Raw genomic sequence first — 22,060 nt, forward strand, 5'->3', positions numbered from 1 at the left:
ACGGTTGTAACAGAACTTCTCGTTTTCTCAAATTTCTAATGTATTTTTCTTCTCCAGTTTCTTTCCACTGATATGATTGGTTTATTGTGGATTAAAAATGTCAATGTGGAATTATTGGTTGTTGTAGGATACTTGAGTTGTCTTTTTTTTTTTCTTTTTTTTTTTTTTTTTTTTGAATTCGATTCCACTTACACTAACATCATAAGCTAAACTAAGAAACGCACACAATATGTGTATGCAATATAAATAATCTATCAAGTTTAATTGTGTATTTTTTTTTACAATGTTATCTCCTTAATTTTATTTTAAAAATATTAGTGGGTTCAAGAATTGTTGATTAAAAATAATAATAAAACATGTTATTAAAAAAATATATTGATGATATCATGTAGGCTAAATAATAAAATTTGACATGTACGCCAAATAATAAAATTTGAATTCTCTTAAAAAATTTTAAAAATAAAAGATGAAGGTTTTTTTTTTATTTTATTTTTTTTATGGATAATACTTAGATGCAGCCCTTAAGCATTTATTATACTTCCTTTTTTTAGTATTAAGTTGGAAATTTATCGACAATTTACGAGTATATCGGTGTAATAAATGTTTATTTATTGTTAATTCTTTTCACTTTTAGCTTCTTATATGTAGCCCTAAAAGCAATTGAGAAGGGTATTTTATAGTGAAACTTATCATCTAAAACCCCCTCTCACTTTATATATAGAATAGGATAGTATAAGATGGGATATAAAAGATCTTTACTTGAAAAGAACACATAGTTAAATTATATTAACAATTTTACATTTTAATTTTTGATGCAACTAAAATAAGTCTCATCAAATGAACCCCTTCTTTTTATCCAAAAAAAAAAAAAAGAAAAAACCAAAAAAGGCCATTACTATATTCTTGTATATTTCTTAAATTAGATACTTGGCTACACTAAAAGTTGAAAGAAAATGATGATCTAAGAATAATATTATCTTTCAGCCCTTGCTTATTACTTCCTCCGTTCTTATATAGATGACTCGTTTCATTTACACTGTGTTTGGATAAAAAAAAAGGAGGAAAGAAAAGAAGGGGAGGGAGGAGAAGATGAGGGAAGGGAAGAATGTTGAATTTTCCTTCCAAATCTCTCCATTGTTGGAGGGAACAATTTCCAACAATTTAATCCCTCCAATTCTCTCCCCTCCAATTCCCTTCCTTCCTCATTTGTTATCCAAGTGAAAGAGACTCCATTTTTCCATTTCCCTTTCCTTCCTTTCCCTCCATTTCCTTCAATCCAAACACATCGTTAAGTATATTTGTCATTCCATTTCTTTAACAATTAACATTTCTAATGATAAACTTTTATAAAAACTAGAGGTAATCATTGACAATAATCTAACAAGAACATACTATGTTTTTACCTTACTTAAATCACATCACAAAAAACTATTAAATAATGTAAATTGTATAAATATCGTAAAAAGTCAAATGAGCAATCTTTAAAAAATAAATGGAGTATTAAAGATGTATACGAGTACAGATTACTTAATAAGTAGACTAGCGTTATATGATTAACACTGATCACATGACATTTCAAAAAGTAAGTTGCCTAATAATTTGCCTCTTTCATGTCAAATAAATTCCAAGCTACACGTATACTAATAATCCAATACTGTTTATCTTTCGGCGGAAACAAAAATGCTCCTGCCTTTCCACATATTTTCCTTAATTATGGCATGGAAATTGGAATAAATTTATGCACCTTATACCAAGATCAGCAATCAGTACACAAAACATGACCATATGAGCTGTGTGTGAGTAATTAGAAATTGACTTCATGTATGACAATAATATTGTGTGCGTGGAAACTATAGTCCATTAATCCTTATGGTATTTTTATAGCTTTCGGCAGAAAGAAGTTTCGAACCCGAGACTATGGTTGTGGACATCGGACAGTATTCACAGTAATGAGAAGAGAATTGAAGCAATGTTAGAGTAGTCTTTACAAATTTCATGCTTGGTGCATTTTCAAAGGTTTCTTGTGTTGGGTTTTACTCTTATTGTACTTTTGTACATCGAAAGACTGATTAATAGCATTGGAATGGTTTACGTTGTTCTTACCACTCTTGTAAAGGAAACGATACAGCTCGAAGTCCTCATAGATTCTCTCAAACCCTAACAATCTCGAAATAGGGTAGTTCATAACTTGAACTCTAGGCCGTTTGAGATACGGATAAGGGGATATGAAGAGCTAATGTGATTACAAATTGGAGAAGAAAGTGGGACTAGTGTCACCAAAATTGTTTACATAAAATTTATACCAGAATAATGCAAACCAATCACAAAAACTTGTAGTTGGTATATAACAGATTTACAGGTGTGTGTAATTTGTATATGAGCTTCATCACCCCTAACCCAAATTAGATTAAAGTCAACTACAAATAGCAGAAATATTTGGGCTAAAAAACAGTATCAACATTTTCATCATAATAATGATCTAACTGTTGCACAATTAGCTAGACTCGATGTCATTGACAAATCAGCATCCTGCTGGCTTAATGACATCCGAAGTTTCCTCCAACTCTAATTCATCATAAATAACCACATGAGTATGACAGTGATATTATCGCAACAGCAACACAGGAAGGTTCTTTTCACCTTCAGCCGCAATCAATGTAAATAACACTATCAACGTAACAATTAATCCAGGCCATAGAGATTTACAATCTAACGGATAACAGATTGGCATATTTGGCATCATTTAAAAAAATGTAAATTTGCGCTATATGAAAACTTTATTAGACACATTTATCAAACTATAACAGACCTAAAAAGATCCACAATACACCAGAAAGAAGCCTTGCAGAACTAACAGAAGCTACATCTAATATCTATCTGAACTGTATCCTCAACTGGTATATGAACAACAGTTATTGGCAAAATCTACAATAACAAACAATTGACACAAATTGTGGACTCAATTTTTGCTCATATTCTGTATCCGGTATCCAATGCTAATATTTGTTACAACATCACTTTAGAGGGGTTGTAGAAGAAATGAACCCCAATGTTAACACGTCCTATTGATTATCTCAAATTGATCAACCTCAGGACACTAGGGCAGTATACACAAAATCTTCACCAACTAACTATAGCAAGACTTGAAAACCTTAAATCGTCTCATCTTGCAACTAAGCTATACTGAACCTCGTCTTTGTTCCAGCAAGATTGGAGTTTTCACACCATTTGTCAAAGATACAATCAAGTTGCATCAAGCTGCTCCTCGTTGGAAGTTATTGGCAGTCACTCACATAGGATATATAAGACAGCCACTGTTTGCAAAGAAGCGAAGCATGTACTCTGAGGAGAAATGAAGGAAAAGAGACTTTGTGTCACAATACTACCAACATAAAAACGATTCCAGTTAGTCCAACTAAGAAAGGAAATACACTTTTAGGAATAATAATTTTGTTTATTACTTCTCCCGTCACATACACTATAAACTATACGCCAACAAAAAACCAAATATTACCTTAAGCCCAAAATATCATAATGTATACCCCTCAGCATCAAAGCCGGACCTTCTCTCACCATGCTTCTTGGAATTTCTTCTTCAATGATTTGAAGCTACTATGTCCTGTTTCTGGAAACCGAAATGATGTACTTCTTTTTAGCAGATCTGAAAATATGGCTGAACTTGATGTAGATTCATTTTTAGGATTTTCTTCGTATTCTGCATACAGCATACAGTGACAATCAGTCAGCGTACCACTCTTAAGAGTTTACAGAACCGAAACCATAACGATAGACAAATTCATTGAAATATGAATGAAGTAAATAAAAGGCAAATAACACTATAACAGTGAGACCATCAAGAGCAAAGAGAAAAATTCAATTACGTAGTTTAAAAAGAAAAAAAAATTCCTCAGTAAGGAGGAAAGCAAAGATACCAGAGCAGCGCTAGAGAAATATTTTATGTACCATGACCTTTTCCCGTCATACTGATCTACACACAGCGAGGAGACTGCTTGTGACCATTGCACACTAAAGTGGTTAATAAAGGATATTACAGTCATTTTCTCAATAGTATCAAAGCCGTTATTTTACAGCAATGATTAGCTAGATATTTTTATGCCTTTTTGTACTGTCCTGTAATTGCTAGGAAGGTTCCTTATAGCTGTTATTTTGTTTTCAGTGTAAGGGTATTCTCCTTTTTTGTTTTGGGGTGTACATAAGCAGACTGTACTGCTCTTCTGCTAATCAATGAGAAATGACTGAACATTCCCTCTGCTGATATTCTGCTCTTGCATTCTCCTCTGTCCTCTTGCACAATCAATCTTATTTTACTCTTTAGTGGTCAAGAAGGGAAAAGAATGCTTCCTGGCAACAACCAACTGATCTCATTCCACCCATTTTAACTAGTAGCTTATACCAACTATAACTGTAAATCATCAATAGCCTAGATTATGCTTATATATTCTAATTCATACAGAGTACAAGAGAGAGTCACCTGAGGATGGTGGGAGCCGGTACTGCCTCTTAAGAAACTTTGAAGCTTCTGTGTCCTTTTTGTGACATAATATTCGTATCAAAGTATTAGCATCATCCAGTGATCTACGACTGTGATCACCTGACTGAACCCTAGTTGAGATGTGCTCACTTGCATTCATTAGCATTTGGATAACGCTACTAGTCTGCAAAGGATCAAGAATGGGCAAGGAGAAACAACTTAAGTATTAATTTTTTTAAGCAACTCAACCAACATGTACCTCATTCTCAAGACCACCATCAGACCTGAAGGGAAAACAAGCTTAACACTTGATGAGCAAACTTCGCTGCTCGCTCTACTGTAGAACGAGGAAGACCTTCTCCTTCAGCCACAAAGAAATCCTACAAAACGGAACATATATCATATCAAACGTCCAAGCAAGCAAAATTTAACCCCCAATTCCCCTGGGTTCAAAGAGGAAAAACAAATATTAAGCAGCTAAAAGATAAATGCACACATCTATTTCTGTTGCATCTCCACCTATGTTACTCATACTCTTCATTTAACCTCAAGTACCCATGTCAGACCCTTGACCCTCGGACGGGGATACAACACTTGGCCACTTCAATTTGGTTCAACGTCATGGAAAAAGATAACAAAATAGCAGAGTCGGACATAGATATTGGGTATCCAATTCCGAGTCCGAGTAATATAGATCTCTACCTACTTTCTTCTAGACAATTAAAAAGATATGTAGTCTGCTTCAGAATTTCACTGACACTCAAAGTCTCTTTCGTAATTGTAATTGTTAAAATAAAACACTAGTCACAAATTAGCAATAAACAATACAACTTTCACTATACTGCTTAATTGGGCCATTTAATAAGAGAAATTATGTGATAAGATCCCATTAACTACCCTGCTTCCCCCCCCCCCCCACCCCCACCCACCCAAAACACACATACACAGAATCACAGAGAGGAAAAAAAATCTGAGAAGAAGCTGTTCAATTGCAACAGAGAAGGAGATATTAAAAACCATTCCCCCCCCCCCCCCCAACCCCCCAAAATATAAAAAAAATAAAAAGAAACTGAGACAAATTGGACCAACTATAAAAAGAGACATCAAATACCTGTAGTGCTCTCAAATCATCCTCCATCAATATGATATCTGAATCAGAAAATGCACGTGAAGGTCCTCCATCTAGCAATACCCAAAGGTAACCTTCCTGAACAAAGCAAGAAAAATCAGAAGCATGAAAAACAAGGAGAATAGATACCAGAGCTAATAGAGCTTCAGAACATACCAATGATGCATGAAATATACTGGAAATCACAGGATCCCTGACGGTGTCATCAACTGATCCACATATTTGGTTCAGCACCTACATCAATGCATCTCATATTGCTGTAACTATCACTCAAGCATAATATTGATTGACCAAATTTACAACTGAATAGTACCCAACATGAAATGCAAATTGTTACTCCGTAAATGAGTAAAATGCTTCATCAGTGCATTTAATAACCTTTGTTCAGTTGGAGCAGAATATAGGCTTGCACGTAAAGGAAAAAAATAAAAATAAAAATTGCTCAATTACTTACAGAATCAACACTGGGAAGCACAGTATCCATACGAGCTTTTCCAACACCACCACGATATAATTGGAAAAGGAATTCCTCTCTAAGGTCCCAGAATACAGCTTTTGTTGCTGCATAACCAATAAATGTGTGTTAATTGAACATGAAAACTGAGGTCAGCAACAACACAATTTCTAGTCACTGCTATCATTACGAAATGTAATATGAAGAAAGATTATTGTAGGATTATATACAAAATAATCATAAAGCTCTTTTGCAACATACAAAAGCATCAGTCACTTAAATTACAAAAGGCAATGTAACCCCACCCCACCCCCCCCCCCCCCCAAAAAAAAAAGTATGAATAACAGGCAATGCGCATACTATTTCAAAGTAGGACTTTATTTCCTTTTAATAGTTTATTAAGTTTCAATCATCTTTAAAAGTATAACTCCATTTCCATTATATTTTTTCAAGGTTTAGTGACAAGTAATACAGAAAGACAGTTCTAAATAAAAAAAAATATAGTAATTCAGTGGTGTTTTGAATGAATGAATGATAGATTATATAAAGTTATATACTAAGGGGTGGAAGCAGAAGTTCTCAATCATGATGTGACAGAAGTGATGTAAATATTGACAATTCAGGGTCAAGTGAAAGTTATGGTATATTGTTAACATGGAGGTTAAGCTAATAAAGCGTTACGGCGTTAACTGGTTAGGTGATATTAGATAACAGAAGTCAACATCCATTGCTCATTAGGGCACTGGGTAATTTTATTTGCAAACCGCTAGGTATATAGTATATAGGCTTAAAACGATAAGGGCACCTCGTCAAAAAACCATTACAAAAATCATACAACTATGAAAGTTTATTACCATTTAAGACATAACTTTAAGAGTTTATATCTCACCTGTGAAGTCAATATGTTTGGCAATAGAATCTGTGATACTGGTTCTAATACCATCAAATGTCGTTGCAAATAATTCATCAATTGATTCTTCACTCATAGTTCTCTCCAAGATTTCAGGAGTTTCTTCTTCTACAATGTTAACTGCGCAATACACATAGAAAGTTCCATAATATGAAAATAGCATAAGCTACAAGGGTTTTATTAGTCAATCAACTAAAAAATAAAAACGATGTGGGTCCATCAACTACTACATTATAATATCCAGCAAGCCAGCTATATAACAAATTTCAGTCCCAGTCTTCTCCTCTAAATATATGACCCTTAAACCATTGTACTTCTTATCCCACCATTTAATCTGAGCATAGTCTTTATTTTCTAGAAGTCTCTTCAAGTGTGAAACAACAATAATAAAGATTAAATATGTTTTATGTTCTTTGGATTTCACCGATATAGCACTCAGCCAGTCAGCCTTAAGCCTCTAGAGACAGTTGGCACAATACAAGTGAGCACCATGTTATTCAAAAAGTCAAAACCTGAATTTCATATATATAAGACAGCCCAAACCCACCCCCGTCCTCACCTTCATCCACCCCCCCCCCTCTGTTCACCAGGCAGAGTGGCTCCAAATTAAAAGACTTAGACATGTATTATTAGAGCAAAAAGTATCAATAAGAGAATAACAAGAGATGTCCAAGCGCTTACACCAACTTCGCTTCACAGCTGGTCTGACAAGTCCCCATGACTTCCTCATGCCATCTTCCAATATAACAATTTGATTTCTGATATACTGTACACGAATATGGAAAACAATTTAATAAAGGCAATGTTGTATAAAAATTGATAACAGAAGTGTAAGTCCTGAAGGAAACAGGAATTCAAGTAACAAAGATGAAAATGAACAGTATTAACAGTAGAAAAGTCAGTGATGAACCAAGCAAACAACTCAAAAACAAACTATTCAACAGCTAACATGATAAAGAACTAAATCAAAGCTTTTTCGGATCATAGAACAGAGCCATAATCCCCTCCAAATTTCAGTGTGAATATCTAGAATATAAACAAGAGTAAAAAATGTAACACAACTACAAGCAGATATTCTCCATTCATATTGCTAATTGCTTAGTTTCTCCTACGTTATAAATTGCGGTGAAGTTGAGGAAAGTCTACAACTCTACAGTCAAATACCTCTTCACTCACTAAATTGAATAGAAACTGAGACAACAATATAACCAGCTTTCTATAGTTGAATTGAATAGAAATATGAGAAATAATCCAATAAGTGGAGCTAAACGTTTACCAGAGATCTAGTATCAAATATCACGCAAGTTTATATTGATACATTCAACCGTTGTTGATCATTGTAAAATACCAAAACATAATAAGCAAAAAATAGCACATAAAAAGTGATACCAGACTCAAAAGTATAAAACGAACTTTTGTGACACTCTCTTAGATTATTATTATTATTATTATTATTATTATTATTATTATTATTATTATTATTATTATTTTATTATTATTATTATTATTATTATTATTATTATTATTATTATTATTATTATTATTATTATTATTATTATTATTATTATTATTATTATTATTATTATTATTATTATTATTATTATAACTGGAGGAGGGAGGAGGGGTGGGGGTGGTGGGGGGGGGGGGGAATGAGGGAGAGGATGGGAATTGGGAAGTAGGATGAAACTCACTTGAAGAGTATTCAGTCTGATACAGAGCTTGGGTAAGGTCAACTGATTCAGGGTAGTAATAGTATTATCATCCAAGATCTTGAGCTCAACCATCTTTTTTCTAGGGATAGTAACCAAAGATTCCTCATACCGTGTCAGTGATGGAGTTGATGGATAAAGGTGGCTCTTCTCAACTGCATAATATCACAGCCAAATCTCAATGATGGAAGAGAGAAGAATCAGCTAATAAAATGGAAATCATCAAGCAAAACAAGACAGATGAAATAAGAATGAACAAAGTCAGCGAAAAAAAAAAAAAACAATTAGAAAGAACGATGGTCAACAATACAATCAGAGATATAAACAAAAACTTAAAACCATTTTCCTCTATTAAAACATAAGGTCCCTGTGTTTAAGAGATCAAGCTTTAACCTAATTTCCCTTAAAACATATTGAATCTTACATAAATCTAATTGTACTCCCTCCGTTTTTAAATAGTTGCTCCATTTTTCCATGCACGGAATTTTAGGAGAAATTGGAGGAAAAAAATATATAGAGGTAGTGGGGTAGGTGGAAGAATAAAAAATTGTAAAAAGCAAAAGTAGTTGAAAGAATTAGAGGAAAGAGAATATGAAATTAGCAAAATATGATTTATGTTAGGTCCATTAGTTGAGAGAAATGAATTAAATATTGTAAAAACTTTCCAGATAAGGAAATGGAGCAAATATTTAAAAACGGAGGGAGTATATTTCAATACTTGCATTATATTGTACTCTCTTCTTCTTCTGTTGCTTAAACGCCTTAATCCCATAAGCGGGGTCGGTTACATGAACCAATATGAGGATTTAACAGGAGGTCACCCATCCTAGTACTACTCTCAATTATTGTAGCTCATGTCAAGCAATGTGACAAAGTTTTACACCGGCTGTCACTGACCAACCGTAACCCTTCTCCTTTATCCAGGCTGCGGGGAACCTACGGCAGAGTTGTATTATATCGTACTCTACTTCCTAATATTTCTCTCCACCATTTCATCGATACAATCAGAGAATTTAACAGCCAAATGTTAAACTGTTAAAGATTAACCTTGAAGGATGCAAGTGCCTTCTATTAAAACTTCTGGATAGTGTCCAAATTTTCTCAAAGGCATGACTTATCAGTTATGACCTAAATCAAGTGCAACATATCATGTTTGGCATCACTTCAGATCCTTCAACCAGAAGTAAAAAAGAAAAAGTTCCAGCGTGTTTTTATCATACAACAAAAAAACCCCCCCGATTTAAAGAGCACATTATAAAGCACTAAATAAAAAGGAAAAAACAAACTGCAAAAGCATTGTCTACAAGTTAGCAATTGCAGCCTAACAGGCATATTTTTCTGCAAGTATTACCTAATTGGCAATCCATTTTGGACAAATAAGAATCCAAGCTGTGGATGATTAGAGAAAGTAAAGCTTGTAAATGTGTGATATTCACAGGAAGATTCAACCCAAAGAACTGATCCACCGTCTGAAAATATCAAAAACAAAGATTTAGTAACATAGGGACGAGATTATAAACCATAAAACAGAACATACAAAGACAAGGGGACTAGAAATTTACACAGGCACACTGATACAAAAACAAATTGGAAACCTTGTCTGGTTAGTCACTAGGAAGCTTTTTTGAGATATCTTGAATCCACCCTACTTTTTATGTTAATAAACTTCTTAGTTATTACTCTCAACACACTTGAAAGTTTGACTCACTTTCCATTTTGGGTTGTTTCATACTTCCTTTGTTTTCTCTTACTTGTAACACAGTCTCATGACACGCACAGTTAGGAAGAGATTAGATAATGTAAATGGACAAATTAATCAAAGAAATTTACACATATAATATCCAACCCTTCCCTAATCTCGGTGTTAAAATTATGTTGATTTTCTTTACCTTCTCTATTCACCTCCTTAAAGTGCGTGCCTTAAAGTTGTGTTGCAAGTAAAAGAAAACGGAGGAAGCATATTTTAGCTCACTTTTAATTAATAATATTTTATTCAACTCCATATTACCACCTAGTCCACCTTACCCCTACACTATTTACACACAAATAAATAAATAAATAAATAAATAAATAAATAAATAAATAAAATAAAAAACAAAAAAAAAACCACTCAACTTTAACTCCATCTCTCTTGTCTTGATCCATCTTTTTCTTAGGCCCTGTTTGGTTGGGTTGAAAACCTTTTCCAGGAAAATAGTTTTCCTTATTTTACATTGTTTGGTTTGGACCAAATATGAAAAGAAAATTTTGGGCTGAAAACTATTTTCCTTTATACAAGAAATAGTTTTCCCCCAAATTAGAAGGGAAGCCATGTTTTCCACTCTCCTTCTATCTTTCCCCTTCTTCTTAAACTGCAAACTCAAGTAGATCTCCTCACTCGATCTCTTGCTGTAACTTGGCAATTCTCTTTCTCTCTTTCTCTCTTCTTGACTTGATTATTACTCTAGGGTTTAATTTGGTTTAAAATCTGGTTACGTTGTATTTTTTGCCCATATTTTGATTATTTTAGGGTATTTTGCACAAAAATTATTAAATACATCAATTCGAATTATTTTTTTTGATGTGATTAAATTTTCTAAAGATGATTATAAATTGGAATTTTTTATTAGATGTAATCTACTTGCTGCAAATTTTATTTTTATTCATATAATTACATGTTTTTATCATGCCCACAAAGTGTTTGATAAATTGCCTCACTTAATATTAGTTTTATTTTGTTTAAATTGGAAAATTGTTTTACATATAACCAAACAAAGGAAAATGTGTAGGAAATTACATTTTCTAATGAAAAAGGTTTTTCATGGAAAATCATTTTCCATTGAAAACATTTTACACCCAACCAAACAGGGCCTTACACCCTCTCACTTTTCCATAGAAACAAGAACGTAAAACAACTGAGTGGAACTTTAGGGAATGGAGGGAGCAGTTCCTAAAAATTCAAGTCTAAGGGAATCTAATTTTGCAGCAGTATAGCTTTTATAAGCTCTGGCTTGTTGTTCAATATGTTAAAACTACTGAGCTAGTATACACTGGACAACATCAATTAACAGATGAATTGTGGCCCCGAAATCGTGGAAGGCCTTGTTGATATATTCACAGGTCTTCTTCCTAAATTCTATATTTGCTTCATTGTGAAGCTTAAACAAGATTTCACAAAAGTAATCAAATAAAAAATATCCAGACAGATTTACCTCCTCAATCATCCTAAATACTTCAACAACAGATCCTGCATGTTTCTTTTGAGATGTCAAAGGTTCCCACAACTGCAAAAATCAAAAAGTCAATTTACTTGAGGAAAAAACCTCTAGTTCTTGCACTTCAAAAGATGCAGCTCACATAATAAACACAACCTAATCACATCAGTCAAAATAGATCTATAGATAGAACATCTTTCATGGTTTTACAAAATCATAGTAACAGATGAAACATAATATATTCAGCAATAAGATATCTTATCTAGAATTATTATTACTATTTTTTTCAAATCCTACCACAATTATTGGCTTATAGATTTCCATAATGATACAGCAATGAGCAATAACATCCACCCCTGTTGGCAAATCCAATGGAGGTCCAATAGTGCGCACTTTTTTCATAGACCAGGTAAAATAGTTGAGAGGTTGCTTCTCAAAGACTCAGAAAGAAACATTGCACAAATAAAAGCAAGGGTAATGAAAAAAGAAAAAGGTACACATGATGCATAACTACATTACACCCATTTCAATAGTATCTCATTGAAATTACACATATAAGTTAGATACGAACCTCAAGATCAAAGACACGGGCAATCCAGTCCAGTATATATGCATGTTGAGATATTGACCAATCAAGAATAAGTGAAGCAGAGACATCTCCAATCTGCCAAATTAAATGAAATTTATAAGATACTTATACTTTTCCTCCAATAATTTTAAGCAATCAATAACTTAAAGAACAGGTCCTATTTAATTCCTATTATGCCCATCTCTTTCAGTTTTGCAGACGTACAAGAAATTGGCATCTAAAAAGAGTCAATGTTTACTGCCAACCAGAAAACCCACAGGATACAGAAGTATCTATAATGGAATGCAATTAGATGGCTAGCTCCAATACTCAAAACAGATATAAGGTACTCCATATATGATATAACTAGAATGCGCTTAGCCTTAGAGGAATTCAAGATGAAATAAACAATTGGTTGAGAAGGGAAGGGAAAGGATCACCGGAGCATAGATTCTATATGCATTATAACAGCAATCTATGGGATTCCTGTACCAAAGATTACACAAGTACCCTCACCTGAAAATGATCCAAATCAACTTTGAAAGGCTGATGTAAGCTATTCCCATTAAAGCTGAAAGAATAGAGTTGAGTCAGCTCCCGATCCAGCATATGAGCAGCAGAAAGAACCAACTTGACATCTTGAGAGAGACTCGATATGCCCTGAATAAATGGTCTCTATTTATCGGAGAGGGGGGGGGGGGGGGCGAACCAGTCAGATAACATAAAAATATACAAAAAAGATAAACTAATACTATGAATTGGTATAACTATTAATTATAAATTATAATAACATTAAATACCAATCTTTCCCAAAAGTGTTGATGTAATAGTGTGGCTGAAATCATCCCAGCTTCAGGACACCACAAATGTAATACAGGGCTAAAAACAGAAAATTCTTTCTCAGCAACCAATTTTACAGCATTTGCAAGTAATGCCAACGGATGCATCCTCTCTATATCTGATTTGAGATCCAAGCCATCAAGAACCTATTTTAAAAATAAGTTTTTTAAAAAAGTTAGCCAAGAACAATAAATTGACTCAAATAGATAATTCAATTCAGACTCACTAGCATGTATGCTGCTTGAACAGAGCTCTCCACATACATCTTTATTTGTCTGGATGCATCTTTTGTGGAACCATCTGTTTTAGTCAACTGCATAGTGAAATAAAGGAGAAGAAGACGTGTAATTAAAACGGTGATTTCAGAATATAATACCAGCTAAATAGTATGAGAAGACTTATCATGGATAATTGCATTATAAACTTGTTTCTAGCATGAAAATTTTCTTTAAACGACATTTAGAAAAATAATTAAATCAGAGATTTATTGTATCAAACATAATGCTCTTAAAAACCAGTATTAAAATCGCTGGTGTTAATATTTCTTGGGGGAAAAAAGGCAATTACAGACAGCTGCATATCAAATAGATCTATGAAGAGAAGAAGCATAAAAATTTTAAGCAAGAAGAACTTAAGAATTCCGACACGTTTTAAAATAAATAAAAAATTAACAACAATTGATCCATAACTAACCTTGCCAAATTCATTAAGAACAACGACTGCAGTTGCCATTGCAAAGGTCAATATCCTCTTAAACTTGGATGGTTTCTGCAAAGTTAGCTTAATGTTAGGATTAAAAAAAAAAGATTTGAAAGGTGATGGCACCAATACATGTTAAATTACTCAGGTCAAAGCACCAAACATAAAACAGAAATCATATATAGGCAACAGTGGCTATGACATAGAAGAAGTCCGTAATTTTTAACAGTAAAAAACAAACAAATTAGCATTCAAGGGCACAATACCGGGTTAGCGTATAAATACAACACATATTCATCTAGTATGACTCCAAAACTATACTGGAATTACACTGATACCAAATAACTAACCTGACTAAAATGCCTATGATAGTCTTGTAGTTTCCCCTCACACCAAATATGCATGGAGAGCAATATAGCTGGAACCAAATTTAGTCGAACAACACTATCTCGCCATTCAATCGTACATAACAAACATTCCCCTTCTTCATACAGAGATTCAGCAGCTTGGACATTCTGTATTTGGATAGTTGTGTACTCTAGCAGATCTTCCTTATCTGTTTGAACATACTACATAAGATAAAAGGTTAAGAAAAATAAATTTATTTCATATCGAGGGGTAGAACAAACTCAATGAAGTTTTTTAATAGGCAGACGAAAAAAGTTCTCTCAGGACATGCTGTGCTTAGTGTGTAAGCAATGTCAATACAGTTCTTTAAAGGATGTATAAGAAAACTTACCAGAATATGGAGTATATTATCAAGCAGAATTCTACAGCGATAAGGAATAAAATGCAAAAGTTACCAGGTTAAAACAACTAAAATTGTTCTTACAAGAATTCTTTGGCTCCCCTGGAGATTTTCTCCAAGATTAACCATTGCCTCACCCACTCTACTTCCCATTCTAGAATCGGTTATTTACATTACAAGAGAATTTTACAATACAAATAAATGAGATGGACTTTAAGAAACATCTATGACTTAGGTTCTAGATTGCCATTAAGAAGTCTGAGAATTCTGAACAGCTCAGAATACATCAAACACAATAAAAAAATCGAAGCAAAAACGATAGTTAAATACCTGCTTAAAAAGAACCCAACTATACAATGCGTCATGAATAATCTGAGTGATCCCAAGAGTAGACCAGGTCAGTTTGATGAGTTTCAGAATTTCATTCGCCTCCTGTATATGTTTATCACAGGGACTTTACTTCTCATTGTAATACTTAACAGACAACTCTATAAGAAAAAGCCAGAAATTAAAATGTGAGCAGATACCGCTAAAATTTGTCCTTCTTCAAGAATGTCAAACACTGAAGAAAGCAGTTTCTCATAAAGCCGGACTTTCAAGTGGTGACCGCCAGGCAAGTCGCATCTTTCATCTCCATATCCTGGCTTATGGAAGATTTTCGAAGCAGAATTACTGATAGAATGTAGAATCTCAGCTCGTTCACTGGGTGACATCATATCCCATTCCTAAATAAGACAAATTACTCCCATTAACTACTTAGATATGAAAAATGCTGAAAGCCTGAAATCAACCAAAGAACGATAGATAACTGATCACAATCCATACCCTTGCATTTCTTATCTTTCCAATAGAATATTTTATGGTAGTATATTCCTCCGTCAAATGACCAAGGCAACAGAGTTCTTCCATGATATTTGCCTGTGACAAAAGAGTTGCTCAGGAAGTTGCAATCCTAAACTTATTTAAAATATAATCTAACCAAGTATTCTAAATTTCTAATTTATCAATTAAAAATGTCAGGTAGGCAGGATGTTTGGGTGGAGCCTAAGGCTTAAAAAGGCCGTCCTTAAAATTCTAGCAGTTAAAGTTTATTATAATAAATCCTACCGAAAAATAAGAGGAGCATTTGCCACCAACTCTCAAATTCTCAATGCATACAGCAAACGGCAACAAAGCTTAACATGGACCAACAAAGACAATTCCTCATCAAACCATGCAAGAACGTGGATAGTAATTTTTGGTTCTTCATGCTCATTTGAAATAAGAGAAACTATAACCAACAAAGTCTAGGTTTACAGCATTCACGTAAGTTAACATTCAAAGCGTAACTTTCTTTCTTTTTTTTCCCCTTGTTTCGGATAAGAGAAATAACATTACGAAAGAAGATAATGAAGAATTACAAAGAAGTGGACCAGAAGTCCACCAGAAAAAAGAGCTCCTATCTTGCAATACATCAGTAATTGTATACGCCAAGAAATGCTCCATGAACAGGAGTCAAATGACAAGCTAAATACACCAAATCAATCCAAAAAAGAAACCAGATAACTAAAAGGAGGCTCCCAACCTCGAAAGCTCCTGGTTCCTTTCCACCCAAAGCACCTACTTAATAGCAAACAGGCAACCTAACTCTATACTTTATGCCCCTTTCAACTTCCAAGTTCATATGCTGGATTTGTAAATGGTCCAAAACAGTACAAGGGCATCCCTATATAGCCATGTTAACAAATAGAATGCCAACTAACATAAATCATATCCCTACCAAACCAGATATGATTTCTTTCTCAATATCAGTTTATTCTCAGTATCAAAACATAATTCATTATTCACTATATAGCCATGTTAACAAATAGAATGCCAACTAACATAAATCTTTAAAACCAGAGGAGTTGCAAGCATACACTTCTTATACCCTTTACCTGTCTATTTTTCCATTGAACATAAGATTTTTCATTTGAAAAATTTGATCTTGTAATGCTCTTAATAAGGCCCAGTACAATTTGCAGAACATCAAATTGTGAAGATGATGACCTTGAAGCGCATCGCGTCAAGCATTGCCTGATGCATAAATCCATTGCTTCAGAAACCTAGTAAATCTTTCATCAATCAGAGATGGATAACAGCAAAGGGTTTTATTATTATTAAAATTACTTACCTAATTTGTACCATACTTGACATACTATACAGGAAAACAGAATGAGAAACATATTACATGCTGTAATTAATGAAGAACAGATCAAAGTCTAGGCACTGAGTTTTGTCAAAAGAACACAAAGAATATGAATACACAGACTACACATCAAAGTCACCAACACTATCAAAGATACTGCATTTATCAAGCATAAAATACTCGATATTCTATCAAGAAAAATTAAAAAGGGAAATATCAAAATTGAATGAATTAAAGCAAAATTACAAATAAATCATCTACACTAAGAGCACAATTTTTCTACTTGATCAATACATGTGCATTGTGATAAATAAATGAATACATTCACAATATAAATAAAGAGATAAATGTTGAAACTAACCCTATAGATGGCACTTTTTAAAACAACTACTCCCGTTCTTTATTTTCAACCCACTTTTCATTTACATCTAATCTTTTAAATGTCTTAGCACGTCACTTACTCCTCAGTCTTTCTATCTCCTCCAAAAAGTAAAAGTACCATACATAGATGGTCTCTCCCTCCTCTTCTACTTGATCTTTTTGTCTACAGTTATTATAGAGAGCCAGAAATAACGAATGGAGTACCCTTTAAAATTAATTATGCAGCACCAACTGCTAAATTAACCTAGTGAAAAAGAAAAAATTGACCCACCCTTAAATACTTTATGACTTTGAACTAGCTACTTCCTCATTACTTTTCTTCCCTCTCTCTCACGAATCCCAGGGTAAGACCTAAACCACTAATTCTGTCTAATCGGCTTAGCCTAACACACACTCACAACTTAATTTTCCATATCTTTAAGTCTTTGTTAAAGAAGAATTGTGGATGATTTATATGTGTTATATACATGAGAACAATTAATTCAACACAATTGATGAAAACTCATAAAAATTAAGAATTCAAGTACAAGCTACAAAAGCTAATAAGTCAAAAGAAAAGATGTAGAGAAACTTGCCTCCATTTGAGTGCGTATGGTATTAAGTAGTTCCAAATTTCTATCTTGATACTGAGCTTGCAAAACCACCTCTCTACTCTTTTTTCCTTTCAAACCTGCTAGAAATTTAGAAGACTTTTCCTTTTTTCGATCTTGTTCACATATAACTTCAATCCTAAAACATGTAAACAACAGTATTAATGTCATTACTACTAAATTAAGGCAAAGGTTGTATACGAAAGAACCAGCTTCGTTGATAATACAGCAAATAAAAGTTTTACACAAAAGCAAGGGGAAATGTATACCTAGAAAAGGCTAAGGATGCCACCAGTACTCCATAAGCTGATTCCCGCAAATCATCCTCAGACAATCCTTCAGAAACCCTAGAACTAAATATGAGTTGTCTAAAAAACAGAAATCCAAGACTTAAAATTCTAAAGGAAAGGAGCCAATATTCATAATGTATAATCAGATTAACCCAAACAATACATTATCAAATCCAATATAATTTATGAAAATAGAATGCTTTAATGAGTTATCATTTTGCAAATTTGAGCCTTATATAGGCAAATATTAAGGAACAATATAAATGTATGACAGCACCACACCTGTTTGTAAGTGAGGTAATCCTAAAAGAGGAACAACACCACTCTCAGAAGACTTTGAGGGTCTAGTCATTACATTTCCAACCTTGAACCCATTTTCGTCTTTTCTTGAAGCAGCCTTGTAATTAGATATTCGTCCTGCTTGGATTGATGACTTTGGTGCGACATTACTTTTCTCACTAGCCCCAGCTGGAGGAGGCCGACGTTTAGGAGGTGATATAGATAGCTGGGATTTTGTGAGGGTATAAAAAGAATTCCCTGACTGAGAATAGATCTGCTGGGAATTTATTCAACAGAAACATCTATAAGTTAATCATTGTGAGTTTGGGGGCAAAATTTACATTGAAAGCACCAATTTTGAAGATTCACCTAGATGAAAGAAACAATCTTAAAGAGCATAACAAGAGTATATCAGTCGGGCACTTTAAAAACCAACATTCCAATGACCAATAGATTTAAATTTTGTCCCCTTCTAGTAAAAATGAGAAATTTCTCTCAAAACAACCAATTTTGAGTACTTATATTCTGTATCCCATAGAATAATATCTAATACTTCCAGTGTTTTATTCTCTGTTCCATTTTTACTGTGCATGTTAGTCAAGACACAACTTTTACCCTTATATTGTTAATTGTCAATTAGTAAAATTACAAAAAAATTATAGAAGTTCATATATTGAAACTATATATTGAGACAAACCTAACAAGATCCAAATTGACTATGTATATTTTTACAAATAAATAACCAATCATGGTCAAAGTGAAGTATGTAAGTCATGCATGTTGCGGTATCTTAAGTCTTAACGTATTTTTCTTCCAACCAAGTCACTTAGAAGTTTGCCAGAGCCGAGAGATTATCTCTAATGGCCACTGAACCATGGATGGAGTCTATTCCCTTATGATCATCTCATTATCGAATCTTTTGGTATCAGTTCTTTGGCTCTCTTAGGATATTCATCTACCCCATTATTGTTTTCGTATCAGTTATGCCTATGCCTGTGCTAACTGAGCTAGGGGATCTTCTATACCTGATTAATCTTACCCATTTTCTGCTCTGCTGTTACTTAAAGGAACTCACTGCTTGTATACCTCAATTGTTTCAGTCTTCTGTATGAGTACTTTTTGAGGTTTTATTAAACTTCTGCTACAATATATTTTTAATTCTGTCATACTTCATAGTTCATAAGTACCCTTCTCTTTAATAAATTAGGTTAAAGAGCACTGATGCGGGAGCTCAGAAGTCAGAAGTCTGAGAAATTGATTATGCTTATCAATCAATTGATTATGTTATATCTCTCACTTGCCATCCTAATTCCTACTAAGTACTAACCTAGTAGTCTTTCATTACCAATAGACCAGATCGTGGCCTACTCGTATGGTTGTTTCGGGGTTAAGGTAGGAATAGACAGCATTCTACTTGTGCTACCACTAGGGTTCTGAGTCTTACGACAATGTCAGAGAAAAGTGTGCCATTGCCTTGTAATAGGTTAGGTATAAAGTTGTGCACTTACAAATTGCAACTAACATCAACAACAACTATCTACAATACAGACGACGTATCTTTCAGTAAAACAATCCCTTGTACAATCGCGGTTCAGCATACCATAAACAACGAAAAGTCCAGACTAGTAAATACAATCCCTTGTACCTTTCATATCAGTATCTGACCATATAAATGGTGCACAGACAAACAATGAAAAAACAATCACAATCAAAAACATCCAGCAAAAAATAACACAAACAAATTGTCTAATTAACAATTTTCACTATCATAAATCAAAACTATAACATCATTTTCCATGTCATTCATTATACAACAATCAAATGGTTCAAAATTAAAATTAAAATCATTTACCATTGTCGGGTACTCTAACTCATGATAATAACTATTTGTCGCTTCAGCAACATCCAAAACTCCACCTACAAAACCAAATTAAAAATAAAAAAAAAAGACCAATTAACGCTTAAATTCAACAACAACAAAAAATGCAAAAATTAAAAATTAAAAAAAAACGAATAAAAGACAAACCAGAGTTGATGCAATTGAGAACATAATCAGCACTGAGAGTATCAAGGTTGATGTCGGAAAGAGAAAGTGTGGGACCAGAAGAAGTACGAACTTGTTTGATTAAATTTGATGATGAAATTATGAATTCAAGCAGTTTCTGACGATCACGCCGATAACGCTCTAACATTATTGATGAATTTTCCTCCATTTTCTCAAATTATCAACAGAATGTTTCAGAGAAGAGGAACTCAGCCGTGACTTGGTGGTGGAGCTTAGCCAGGGGAGTGAAGAAGGCGTGCGACACGCTTTTGACGAGTTCTGTTGTTGTTACAAAAGCATTGAAACAAAAACAGAAGGCTTTATTATGTTATGTTGTCCGTTACTTTTTTGGCTTTGGTTGTGTTTTGATTTCTTTCTTTTTATGTGCCTCTCTTTTTTACTTTGATGGGACTTTGACGAAAACACCAAATCATTTTTTTTGAGAAAGTTTCACAAAATGGGTGCTGCTTTTGAGAAAAATAATACTTCTGTTTTCTTTTACTTGCAACACTTCCCTAAAAAAAATGTCATAAAAGGAAAGTTACTTTAGAAAAAAAAAAAAAAAAACTATACTATTTCCCTTATTTAAAGCACATGACCCATTAAATTACACTCCTAACAACCACTCATCTTATTTTAAAGTTTATTAAGGATGTGTTGCATCTAAAAGAAAACGGAGGAAGTAATAATACTTGTACTATACAAAGTATTTTTATGATTTTGTGATATTTATAATTATAGCTATAATTTTTCAAAAAAAACAAAACAAAAAAAATAAAAATATACTGTGGAGTACCTCCGTTTCATATTATTTGTAACTTTAGAGAGTGCACGAACTTCTAGACAAAATGCGGTTGTGAGTGTAAAATAAAAAGATAGTATTATGGATGCATGTGATGAGGAAAGAGATAGACAGAAATGACAACCTTAAAAACGAAAGAAAACATTTGTTGCAAATAATGTGTAGCATATATTTTTGACAAAAATAACAAATTATATGAAACAGATGTAGTAGCTAATCATTCACATTTATTTAAAAATTAAATTGTAAATCCTTAGTGCCTGTTTTCATACGATTATTTGCAGTTCATTTCAGTTCAGCTATAATAAGTTCAGTTAAGTTAAGTTCAATTCAGTTCAGTTCAGCTCTAATCAGTTCAGTTTAGCTCCTAATTTCCTTCTCTTATAAAAAATACAGTTCAGTTCAGTTCAGTTGAGCTTTAATAAGTTCAGTTCAATTCAGGAAAAAATAATAAAAAAAAATAAAAAAAAATAATAATAATAATAATATCTCGGCTTCCCACTAATTTATTGTAGGTTGTATGACTTTTTGTTTTTGAGATGATAACAACAACAACAACAACAACAACAACAATAATAATAATAATAATAATAATAATAATAATAATAATAATAATAATAATAATAATAATAATAATAATAAATGAACAAAATCATTCACTAATCACAAAATTTTATATAACTAAAATTTTTAACATAATTTTCATCATTTTATATCTAATATATCTTAATCCTTAATTTTGATAATAAAAATATGTCAACTAT

At 33.1% G+C, this 22,060-nt stretch overlaps 1 protein-coding gene across 6 annotated transcripts; it reads right to left on the reverse strand.

Annotated features, from left to right (window-relative positions):
- Window positions 1–2,765: 2,765 nt before the first annotated feature.
- LOC110702487 lies at window positions 2,766–21,040 on the reverse strand. Of its 6 annotated transcripts, none has more exons than XM_021880204.1 (27): window positions 20,477–21,040; window positions 20,303–20,367; window positions 18,454–18,724; window positions 18,151–18,217; window positions 17,867–18,020; window positions 16,660–16,827; window positions 15,569–15,661; window positions 15,271–15,468; window positions 15,074–15,175; window positions 14,346–14,564; window positions 13,990–14,064; window positions 13,523–13,609; window positions 13,257–13,442; window positions 12,973–13,131; window positions 12,460–12,552; window positions 11,886–11,957; window positions 10,046–10,163; window positions 8,677–8,849; window positions 7,667–7,751; window positions 6,965–7,105; window positions 6,076–6,182; window positions 5,778–5,855; window positions 5,604–5,699; window positions 4,777–4,872; window positions 4,493–4,676; window positions 3,515–3,715; window positions 2,766–3,342 (listed from the first exon to the last, which is right to left on the reverse strand). In XM_021880204.1, the coding sequence occupies exons 1-26, from the start codon at window positions 20,661–20,663 to the stop codon at window positions 3,570–3,572; spliced, it is 3,420 nt and encodes a 1,139-aa protein (XP_021735896.1). In that variant the 5' UTR covers window positions 20,664–21,040; the 3' UTR covers window positions 2,766–3,342; window positions 3,515–3,569. The 6 variants fall into 6 exon arrangements, with proteins under 6 accessions (XP_021735896.1, XP_021735894.1, XP_021735895.1 ...); XM_021880202.1 differs by having other exon boundaries at window positions 18,454–18,727; XM_021880203.1 differs by having other exon boundaries at window positions 2,766–3,382; window positions 18,454–18,727.
- Between the last annotated feature and the right edge of the window lie 1,020 nt (window positions 21,041–22,060).

This window comes from Chenopodium quinoa, unplaced genomic scaffold (assembly GCF_001683475.1).
Source record: "Chenopodium quinoa cultivar QQ74 unplaced genomic scaffold, ASM168347v1, whole genome shotgun sequence".
Lineage (NCBI taxonomy): Eukaryota > Viridiplantae > Streptophyta > Magnoliopsida > Caryophyllales > Amaranthaceae > Chenopodium > Chenopodium quinoa.